Source organism: Pagrus pagrus (assembly GCF_965226575.1).
Source record: "Pagrus pagrus genome assembly, chromosome: 4".
Classification (NCBI taxonomy): Eukaryota; Metazoa; Chordata; class Actinopteri; order Spariformes; family Sparidae; genus Pagrus; species Pagrus pagrus.
Genome location: NC_140188.1, coordinates 26,979,913 through 26,992,310, shown reverse-complemented (window position 1 = coordinate 26,992,310; position 12,398 = coordinate 26,979,913). Strand labels below are relative to the sequence as shown.

The 12,398-nt window shown below is 39.6% G+C and overlaps 1 protein-coding gene across 1 annotated transcript; it reads left to right on the top strand.

The window, feature by feature from the left end:
• The first annotated feature begins 347 nt into the window (after positions 1-347).
• On the top strand, positions 348-9,067 carry prss16 (serine protease 16). The gene is made up of 12 exons (XM_084350253.1): positions 348-661; positions 2,468-2,567; positions 4,493-4,622; positions 5,290-5,413; positions 5,833-5,910; positions 6,224-6,271; positions 6,364-6,483; positions 7,267-7,431; positions 7,672-7,813; positions 7,992-8,171; positions 8,330-8,484; positions 8,743-9,067. The coding sequence occupies exons 1-12, from the start codon at positions 479-481 to the stop codon at positions 8,800-8,802; spliced, it is 1,485 nt and encodes a 494-aa protein (XP_084206379.1). The 5' UTR covers positions 348-478; the 3' UTR covers positions 8,803-9,067.
• The last annotated feature ends 3,331 nt before the right edge of the window (positions 9,068-12,398 follow it).

Sequence of the window (12,398 nt, the reverse complement as noted above, 5' to 3'; positions counted from 1 at the left end):
TTACCCATATCATCATCTGAATGAAATCAAATATGACAAGGTGATCAAGTAATGTTTCATTCTTTGCTCATCGTTGCAGATAGAGTTTATTTATGCTCGCTGTTGTCAAATTTGAGCTGGAGGAAAAAACAAGGCTGATGCTGGCGGCGACAGTGAATCCCTTGAGAAGATATTGTTTGATCTTGACTGGTCCTGAAATAGATCACAGATTTTGTAGGTTGAGTTTTAAGTATTTTTGTCAGCCATCACATCAGTGACATCAACATAAACCCCTCTGTGAAACATGAGCAGATTTGTTCAGGTGTTTTTAAAAATCAAATGGCTGATAGAGCCACACAGCAGGCTTTTTAAAGCAGGTTGCATCCTTAGGTCAGGATTAAATCTGGTGTTTCTCAAAAACAGCCTGAGCAATTACACAGAACATGACTGTGCATAATCGTCGTTCCCTCTTTTGTCCGATTCTTGGTTTCTGTTTTTAATGCCAGGACGGCTTCTGACGAAGATCAAGGAGCGCGTGCGTCATCTCCAGCTGCAAAGAGCCAAGCAGCACCTCCTGACACACGCAGCCAGCGGTCGTCAGCCTCTCCAACATGTGAAGGAGGGCAGGATTCACCAGAAGCTGGACCACTTCAACCGACAAGACGTTAGCACCTTCCCTCAGGTAGAGAGAGATCAAATAATGTTTTACATTTCAAAGTCTGGTATTGATCTATCCAGTGTGAGTGCGTTGAGCAAGGCCTGACATTTGAGACATAAAAAGAAAATGCACACACAGTTTTTGTAATGTTGTCATAACCTACACTAAGGCAATACTTCATTTCAAGCATCCAGTTATATGCAATGGTGTTATTTCTGAGAACTGTTCACTGTAAAAATCAACTACAAAAAAACTGTAAAACCCTGTAATTTACAGACTTTTTCCTGTTTTTTTTTTTAATACAGAAAAATATCATTACAATTGAAAAAGAAAACATCTTGATCAATCTTTTTTACAGAAAATTGATGTGTTCACACAAAAAGTACTTAGTACTCAGTATGCTAACACACAAATTAATCATAATTTCAAAATATTGTTTTTTTACTAGATGAAACTGTTACATTCAAATTAAATACTGTAATTACTTTTATGAAATCAGATAAATTTAGTAACAATTAGCAGTACAAGAAGTATTGTTTCTGTAGTTCTATCTTGATTTGTCTGTTAATTGACAGATATCTTGTATAATTACGGACGTTTTCTGAACACAATCGTTGAATAAATGTGTTTCAATCAACTTTCCAGCCATGTATTTCACAAGCTAGCAATTTTCCTGTGAAGACTCCACTTGACTCCACTCCGGCTGTGCTGATGATGGCCCACTTTTTCGTAATGCGATGTGCCGGGAAGCTTGTTAGCTTTGCTGTTTTATGTCACTGTTACTTTTTGTTAGTGTTGGTGTACTGTATGTTCAGAATATCCTGGTTTATATTGGTAATTGTCATTTTTGGTTCTGGTTTATAGTATGTACCATTAGTGTGAAGTTCATGTCACATTTCTTGACTCCAAGTGTTAATCAGCCCCATGATGACAGCTGCTTATCTTCAGAATTGAAATCTGTTGAAGAATGAACATATTTTAGAATTGCTGCTTGCAGCAGTAGTACTCATCTGGTCCACGCAGACTTTGACACTGATATGTTTCTGATAAACATTGACTGATAACTTGGCCCGGCACTGGTATACTGTTATAATTATAAATCTCACCTGAAGTTTTAAGAATTTTTGTGTGTGTGCCTTTTGTTAAGGTGTAAATCAATTATTTTTTATGAGTAGTTCATCATTTTATTACATTAAATATTAATTGCATGTACACGTTTTTAAATTTTATGATAAAACCCAACTAGTAACAGCACTCTTCTGCAATTTTAACATGGATTATTGGTATTGATCATTTTGAAAGGTGATTTAATTATTTTTAAATATGCAAATAAATGATGAAAAGCCAAAAAATAAACAAGATCTCGTATAAAATTAAAGCTAAAACTGTATTTTGATTATAGAAAATTACTTTTTTTTAAAAAATGATACTGTTATTTACCCCAGCTGCTGGAATGGTCAATGTTTATCCAGTGCAACAAAGCTAATAGGCTGGATTCGCAGTCTTGCTGGCTTAAATCAGAAAACATAGCTGCAGCTGTCCTACTGAACTGTGCTGCTGTAGAGCAAAACTCTGAAGACTCGAGCGAAACTGAACAAATTCCACCTCCCCACCTCCACCAGGCACAGAAAAGATGACATTTCCAAACAGCATTACAACATGCAGCTCCTTCAGCTCTCGCTGCCATTTGAGGCTGCCAATGTGCAAATGTGTCCACTGCAGCATTAAATTAAGGATTTACTTACACCAAGACTATGAATGTGCTGCCAGTTTGGGTGAACCTGAATAAAACATTTCTTTAGTTCTTCTCTCTGCCTGTCTTTCTTCCAGAGGTTCTTTGTGAACGAGGCGTACTGGCAGTCGCCTGATGGACCTGTGTTCCTCTTCATCGGGGGAGAAGGGCCCATATATGAGTTCGATGTTCTGGCAGGTAGGATGCAGCGCATGTCCTCACCTGTCTTCACACACTTTCAAACAGCAGATTGGTTCAAACGGAATAGAGAAAATGCCTGAATGAACAAAGGAAGTGTCTGACACACCATCACAGATTTAGAAATGAAAAATGGAAACAGTGAGTGAAGCATCATATTATGTGTCAGTAAGATGGCACTTTGCAAACATATTTTTCACCTTTCACTCTGTCAGAACCAAATATCAAATCTCACACCATCTGCATCGCCCTCACATCCTATTTCTTGTTTCTGTTTTGAATTTCAATGCTGCTTTCTTCACAGTTTTCAGCTGGGAATAGTGCTTCATGCTTATTCATGCCATTTCTGTCTTTGCACAATTTCTAGCCTGCAGTACAAGGTTTATGTCAAGGAAAATCAAATAGGTACACTCTGAAATCACTTTATGTAACACATCATGTCATTCACAGTCAGAATATCTCTGAAGATTATTTGCAACAGTTTTTTATGTCTGTCCTAATGGGAAAATATGACTTTTACATACCTGTAGGAGGTTTGCAAGTGTTGTGCATCATCATCCTATTATACATTTGATCTCCTTGTTTTTCTTGTATAATAAGAGACAACACCATTTTCATGCACTAGTCAATTTTGAGATTTTTGTTTTATTTTGTTTCCATAACTTTTTCAGAATAGTGAAAAGAATGTTGACAATACACATTCAGGTGATTTTCCTTAGTTCAGATACAGTTCTAGTCCAGTTCTGGACATTCATGGGAATTAGCAAATGTTTAATTAGATTTCATTTACGCATTTCAACATAAAATATCAGAAAATCTACTAAATATGAAGAGTTACTGACTTAACCTAAGTCATGAACTGGGAAAATGTTATGATGATAAAAAAATATGGGTTGGTAAAAATTCCCAACCCATTTTTTCAAAAAATGTATGGAATTTTACAATACATAACTTTAAAGGCTGTTTTCTCACACAGGGTTTACACACATGCCCAGGGCCTCCTTGCCACTAGGGGGCCTGGACGGAGTAGAAAAGAACATCAACTTCCTACATCAAAACATGTTTAACATATACAGTAGTTCACAATATTTTAAAAAATATAACAATCTGAAAAATATCTCAGATCTAAAACTCTTTTTCAATGTTTATACATATTTTGATTAATTTTTTTATAAACAACATTAACTTCAGTGTTCTGGAAAAAGTATTCTAGTGGTCCAGCTCATCAAAGTTTTCCATTTAAATATCTAAATCTAATTGAGTAAAGACACAAATTTAAATGAAATGTAAAATGCATGTAGCGTAACATATGATATAGAGCTATAATCTTCCTACAAATGCAATATTCACAAATATAAATAGCTAAAATATATACAAAAAATAAATCAGTGAGCATATTAATAATCATGTGGCAGTTAAGTAATTTTGCTTGTTTACCAAATATAAAAATGTGTGTGTAAGGGGGCCCCCGAAAAAGTATAGTCTACCCAGTGTAATCTATCCATTTAATCTGGCCCTGCTCTGGTTTAACACAGAAATCTTCAGCAGCATTTAGATACAAACTTTCCAGTTTGCTCCGATCTATATTCTAAGGTTTGCACAGATTCATGTGTCAAGCTGGATTCATAAAGCATTTTATACATAAAAACATGGTGATGATTGACTTTTTCTTATGCTCTTGACATTATTTTCTGATTTATGGGTTGATAAAGATATTAAAAATTCCCTGTGTAAAAACCTTTGACTCTCAACAAAATGAAACAAGAATTCTGAACCTGGTTTTGGCAAATGTTCAGATATCTGTTGTGGAAATGTGAGAGTTTCATGGTAATATCTATGCGTTACAATTTTTACATTATTCACCTGTAGTGTCTATGACCTTCCTACTACACTGAATCTTATCTGCTCTGACCGTGTTTTCCCAGGTCACCATGTTGACATGGCTGAACAGCACGGGGCTCTGCTATTGGCCCTGGAGCATCGTTTCTATGGCGACAGCATCAACCCTGACGGCCTGGAAGCAGAGAACCTGGAAGACCTGAGCAGCCAGCAGGCGTAAGTGTTGTGTGTGTGTGTGTGTGTGTGTGTGTGTGTGTGTGTGTATGTGTACATATGGTTGTAAATGTGAATCTTTCACCCTGTTTTTCACCCCACTTCCTCATCTCATGTATGTGCATGTGTCTGTTTTTACATTTATGTTCATTTACTCTTCCCTCCTTCTTTCTGTCATTCTACGACAGGTCAAGGTCATAAAGGGGTGGCCAGTGACCAAACACTTGCATCAGCCAATCAGATTCAAGTCTCTTTCCTGACCTTGCCTTGACACAACTCATAGCAATGAACATACTGACACGATTTTGCTACTTTAAAATGTAGAGCAAATAAAAAATATTCTGTCCCAGGGAACCTGAGGATATTTTCCAGGACAGTCGATCAAAAATAAGGACATACAAGGGAAATCCATGACAGGTTTCCACCTTATTGAACATGTGAATGTGTTTACCTCTGTCTCTTTTTCTCCCACACTCATTTATTTTCTTTGTGTAGGCAAGTGTGAGGAAGCTATTATGTTTTGTATCCATGCATCAGTCTCTCTCTATTTACATTTGTCTGTATGTCTGTGCATGTATCTACAATATGTGTCCTGTGTGTCAGGTGAAAGACTGTAGTGTGCAAAGGTTTGTCAAAAATGTTTAAATAGAGTTTTTGTGTTTGTGTCCAGGCTTTCTGACTTAGCTGTATTCCATCAGTACATCAGCCAAAGCTTCAACCTGAGCCGCAGGAACACCTGGATCAGCTTTGGAGGCTCATACTCTGGAGCTTTGTCAGCCTGGTTCAGAGGAAAGGTGCAGGACTGGATCCATATGAATGTCACCTCGTATAATTAGATTCTAAATAATAAAAAAAGCACTTTAGTTGAGGTCAGGCAAAGATCTTTTTAGTTTGTGAAATCGTCAATTTAATCTATAGGATTCATTTTGTATAAGGTACAGGAAAAATCATGATTTTGGTTGAATGTTAAAGAAAACATCAGTTTGTGAAATAGTCCAGCAATTAATTTTATAGGATTTGGGTACATGGACACATGGACATTTAACATTTGAACATTTTACGTTGGAACAATTTGTCCCGACGTATACAAATACTATAGAGCAAACTGTGTGCCTTCTTCATCAACTTCATGAATAAACATTAGACTTTATATGAATACAACATCCTGTATCTTACTTCATTTTTTGCTCTGTCTCTGTTCCTCCTACTGCAGTTTCCTCACCTGGTGTACGGAGCTGTGGCCTCCTCTGCTCCTGTCAAGGCCAAACTGGACTTCTCGGCCTACAGCAATGTAAACTGGCACAGGGCTGTAGCCGGGATTTTTGAAAACACTGATACCAAATGTTCCCCAGTGCAACCATTTAAATCTTAGAATTACATTAAAAACAATAATTTATTTTTCATTGTTATTAATCTTTGTGTCACATTTGTGTAAGTCTAAAAAGAATCAGTCTTAAAAACCCTAAATATGTCATGACAGTGTATACACAGCCCTGCATATTACACATGCACAGTTGCTAATTATCACTAATTAGTCTAGTGATGTACACGTCCCGTAAATAACAATATTCTCACTCCCACATCTGTGATATCCTCTGTTTCAGACTGTTGGCCTGAGTCTAATGAATGAAGCAGTTGGTGGCACAGAAAAGGTGTGAAGGCAGCCACCTGCCTGCGTATCATATCACAGACATTCAATTCCCGTCTGTCATGTGTTAAATTCAGCCTCATCCTCTTCCTGTAGTGTCTGGCTGCTGTGCGGGAAGCCTTTGCTGTTGTGGAAGCAGCACTGATGGGTGGCAATGTCAGCCAGGTGGCCGCTGACTTTGGCTGCTGTCAGATCCCCAAGGAGCTCGATGATAAGGTGACAGCTTTCGGGGAACACTTGGGTGGTTACTATTACACTGTTAAGAAGTTTTTTACATGTTGGACAAGCCAAAGCTGAACTTAAATCACTGTTTTTTGTGTTTTTAATGGCCACAGTAGGGGAGAATTAGACTAGGGTTGTTCAGCTGGTTGTAATCTGCAACCTCCACTAGATGCCACTAAATCCTACGCAATGGACCTTTAATTACTCCTCTGTTGATACGAGCAGTCATGTTCCAAATGTGCTCCTTTGAACTATTTTAAACTTTATGTTATTTTAACACTATGTAAAAACATATATTGTTATTAAATATGCTTTTAAATCTTAAATCTTGCTTTTTGCCATTTCAAGCATCTTTTAATCACTCTAAGCTGTTTGCTTTTAGCTAACTACCACATCAATTCACTCATTACTGTAGCTAACTATTGTAACAGTATATTCAGTACTATCTATTTTAATGACTCAAAAATGACTTTTAGTTAACTATCTAGCTCTTTTCTCACTAACTATTTTTTGCACACTCACATGTTCAGGCGTTACAGCTAACTCAATCTTTTTTCATCATATTGTAGTTTCTATTCTTCTGAAATGTATCTGCTACTATCTTGCATTTTACATGTACCCTTGGTTAGGGTAAAATCAGTGTTCTCATTTCATCTCATTTTACTCTTTTTCTCTTAATTCTTCCCCCTTCTTTGTTTAGTCTTTTTTTTCAAGTCTGGTGCAGAATAAGTGGTGCTGTGTGGAAAATATGCCTTGTACTATATATTTCTATTTCAGATTGAGCTGATGCAAAACTTGGCCGACATCTTCATGGGAGCAGTGCAGTACAATGAGGAAGGGGTGCTCATGTCTGTCAATGAAATCTGTGGTGTCATGACCAATAGAAGTGAGGCACGTGAGGAGGAGATGGAGGCTTACAACCGCCTCGTTAAACTCGCACAGGTATAGAAAACACACTGACAAGGATGACCCCCTGTAGTTTTCCCTTTTCATGCATGTCATAACCACAAGATGTCAGTGTTGAGCCATTTCCATGAACTCCTCACAAGACACAGGCTTGTTGTCCCCCTACAGTGACAATGAAAAGATGCAACCATGTGAGATTTCTATTGCCAGCAGAATTATGCAGCTGGGGACCTAAAGGGCAGGTGTTTTCTGTGTTTTGTGTTTTTGTTTGTACAGATCTACCATTCCACCAGTGAGGAACCATGTCTGGACATCTCCCATGAGAAATCAGTGAAGGATCTGATGGATACGTCCCTCCACTCAGGCAGGAGAGTAGAGAGACAGTGGACCTACCAGACCTGCACCGAGTTTGGCTTCTGTACTACACACACACACACACACACACACACACACACACACACACACACACACACACACACACACACACACAGACAGCGACATGCATTTATTCAACCATCATTTTTGCTATGTTCTGACACCCTTTCCTTGTGTGTATATATGTGTGTGTGTGTGTGTGTGTGTGTGTGTGTGTGTAGACCAGACTTGTGAGGATGTCACCTGTCCATTCTCCGGGATGGTGACCCTGCAGGTCCACACTGAAGTGTGTTCCATGCTGTTTGGCATTTCCCAGCATTCCCTGCCTGGACGCATTGCCTTCACTAACACTTACTATGGAGGAGACAGCCCATCCACACACAGGGTCCTCTATGTCAATGGTAAGACTGGCTTTACTAGAGACAGACCACCTAACCCTAACCACTATTAATGACTGAACCTGGGGGTAAAGTTAAAGGAACAGTGAGATGAGGGATTGGAAAAACAAAGGTTTAGGATTTTATTGCACATTTAAGAATCAGTGTCGTCATTGCCACAGGTGGAATTGACCCTTGGAAGGAGCTGTCAGTGGTGCAGGGCAGGACTGAGGAGGGAGAAGAAGCAGAAACCATTTTCATTGAGGACACTGCTCACTGTGCTGATATGTCGAGTGAAAGAGTCACAGACCGCTCCTCGCTCAAGAAAGCCAAACAGGTACATCATTATGTAATCTGTAACATAGCAGCATAGAGAAGTATTCAGATTGTTTGATTAAAAAGTAAAAAGTCTACAAATATCTATATCAGCCTTAAAAACCTCATGTCAGAAGGTAGCACCATGTCCAAACACATACACACATGTATTTAGCCGCATACATCGATCATATTTCATAGCTGCTTAGTAGACATTTACGCATTTATGTGGTTGCATCATTATAAAATAAAATCAAGTGTTTGTGTTTCTGCCTCTCAGGAGATTGAGAAACATGTGGCCAGCTGGCTGAAGACTGCTGCCCAGGAGAAAACAGCCTGATCAGATCACATTATAACCTGATCAGCTCTTATCACTGTTCCCTGGAACTGATAAGAAGCAGTTAATAAGCTGGTGTGTCTCGCTGCTCTGCTTCATCATCATCTCCCCCATCTCCCTCCTTCTTCCCTTTAAGAGATTTTTGTCTTGTGCCTTTGCAGATATGTGTCCTATTTTAAAGTTACCATTAATTTTGGAGTTCAGAAACAGCTGTCTTTATTGTGGGCTACATACTGCATTTCTTAGTTATCGTTATATTTGATATTTATGGAGAATTTCAAGGTTTACGTCTACTGAGCTCATGAGTGTCTGTGTTTCTAAAAAAAAGCAATGATTTAATAGCTGTTTCTATATGTTGACTAAAATAAAATGTTCTGGTTTGATGGTTGTTTTTTTTACAATATTCATCTGTTGCCATAACCTGGTAGCATCACTAGGGTGCGATGTTGTTACATGTGTGTCAAATTCATTTCCTTCTCCTCAATCTATGTGAAACAGCAGGGAATCAAAACTCAGAGGACTGTTGTCACGTTGGTAATTATCCACTTTTGATAGAAGGCCACAAATGTCTTAATTGTGAACAATTAGCACAGATTTATTGATATCATCATATGACACTGGTTCATGAGATAGTGTCATGTCATAGAGTGTCTGCAGATGTGTGCAGTCGAGTTTGTAACAGTGAGAGAAATCGTGTAGAGATGGAGAGTATTTTTTGTGATGAAGGTGAGGAAGCACCAGTTGTCCCAAGGCCATCTGTTTCTGTCTGTGTGTGTGTGTGTGTGTGTGTGTGTGTGTGTGTGTGTGTGTGTGTGTGTGTGTGTGTGTGTGAGACCCTCTCAGTTGGGGGTCAAAAGTGGGAGGTCATGACCCCGCTGACCCCGTGGGAGTGGAGATCATCAATCAACTAGGGGCTGGACAGAGCAGCAGGAGGGGACACACACACACAGTGACACACACACAAACACACACACACACACGCATACTGTAACACATACACTCTGCAAATATACCATGGTAAACAAATAAACGTTGCATTAAATACATCAAAAGCACATATGAATCCAAATAGTTTGATGAAACAAAAATGTATCTTGGACCGTGGAAAGCTGATAACGTCCAGATATCAAACCTGTTTTTAATGTTGCAGCAGCCCAACACACACACACACACACACACACACACACACACACACACACACAAGCTATTTGGCTCAAAGCAAATGTCTGAAGGGCCTTTCAGCATGTAATTGTGTGTGTGTGTGTGTGTGTGTGTGTGTGTGTGTGTGTGTTTTGTTTGATAACATACAAGCTTTCTTATTCATGGAACACTCACAGATGCTATCACACGCCTCAGCACAGAGACCAAGCTTCAAAGGTGGAAAGAAAGTGAGTAAATCTGAGGCACTTTTTCACTGCAGTGCTCTCTAACATCTCCTCATCTCTTTGCTATTGCAAACAAGCACACCCACAAATAAACACACACACACACACACACACACACACACACACACACACACACACACACACATTTACACACACTCCGAGAGCCACTATCAGGGTTATCAGCCAGCACTTGCAGAGCGACAGGGCATGCTTTTTCTCTCTCCTCCTCCTCCTCCTCCTCCTCCTCCAGCCTGTCCTGTTGATCAATGAGGAAGTTCTTGGGCCTCAACTATTAATCAGAGCCTATCGGCTATCTGTCTGCAGAACCAACCAATCACGGGCCTCCGACAGCTGGGCCATGAAAAATGTGGCCCCGGTGGATGGAGGGGAGGTTGGGAGGGGGGGGTGAGGAGGAGAGGAGGGAGGTGAAGGAGCACTCTATCTGATCCGAGTCAGGTCACGGCTGCACAACTGCACTTTATGCACTTACAGTTGATTCTTAATGTAATGATGACCACCACACACGCACACACATGAATGAGTGCGCAGGTTTCATGACCGATACACACAGAATAATACACTTCAATCAACACATTTTGTTCCTGTTTCACATTTACATCCAATTGAGGTGTTTTGCAGCCATGCAGCACCCGCTGTGCCACCACTGCAGTCACTGGTGGTGGCCAGAGTGACAGAATCGTGTCGTAAAACTATAATGAACAGTGTTTTTGAGTGTTTGCAGCAGAAAGCTCCTCAGCGAAGCAGTACAACAATGTTGATCTGCTGTCCAATAACTTGGCCTGTCCTCACGCCTCAAAGCTTCATCAACACACTACGATCCCTCTTCTGCATAATCACCATGCTCACACTCATCCATTCGCATCTTATTGCCATGATTAGATTACATCTAATGCTATTACACCGCTCCCATCTCTCCTCCTCACTCCACCTCTGTCCCACTCTCTCCCTCATCATGGATTTCTTGCAGATCTTATTAGTGTGTGATGCCGACCAGGTCTCCCACTTTGGATTTATGAACCCTCAGACTTCTCTCCTTTAATCTCTCCCTCTCCTCCTCCGCTCCCTTCCTGCATCTGTCCATCTATCATTCCCAGGGTTGGCTTGGGCGGAAGAGTATTAATCCCTCCATCTCATCTCTCACTCCTCTGGACAGATGAGGAGGTGGAGGAGGGAGATGGAGATGGGAGGAGGAGGAGGAGGAGGGGTCGAGGGTAGGGGACCTCAGATTACTTTTCATAATATTTCTGCAGCATTGTGAGAAAAATGGAGAGGCATTACAGGTAATGTATGCAGATTTACGGGACGATAGGTCACCTCTTTGATGCTTTCAACAGGTACGAGGATGAGCTGAAGTTGCCGCAGAGGTGAGTGTGTGTGGGCGGAGTGCAGAAGCAATAACTGCAGATAGGATGATAAACAACTTAGTGTGCGTGCGTGTGTGTGCAGTGTTACATTTATATGCCATAATGGGGTCTATGCAAAAATGTGTCTACATGCAAAGTGTGCATTTCTGCAAAAGGGCAACAGAAGCGGCATCTCATTACCTGTTGATGCTCATGTGTGCAGGACCATATTTATAGGGAGGAGCTGCCTTGCACATGCAAATTCATGTTTAGAATAAAGTGACAGATGTAGTATGATTTCTGTAGTTGAATCTGAAGCTCATGTGGAACAGTATTACTGCAGAATAAGAAGTATTTTCCATGTAAATGAGGATATATAAATATACTGTCTTTGGGGTTTAACATCTCAATTTCAAGTATTTTGTTTAATTGTAGTTATATTACATATGTTCAGTGTAAAGGTTCACGTTTAGTCAATGTGTTTATGTACCAAATGACCAATTTGAAATGCAGTATTTTTATGTATAATACTTGAATAATAAACATTTGAAAAACACGTTATGTGTATACAGAAGTTCCCTGTATAAGTTTGCATTAATTTAATTTAGTCAAACTACGTTTTTGAATTTATTCACATTGATGCATACATAAAAAAGTTCTAAGGCATTTCACTAACAGTGGTATCATGCGAGCAGACTGCATGCATAACGTTAGGGGTTCATACGTGTTATAAGTTATAACACGTATGAACCCCTAATGTTATAACTTTTAACGAAATAATTCGCAAAATTGGCCACACACCTGACACGCCAACTACATCACTTATTTGTCGTCAGGCATTATTGCTTCT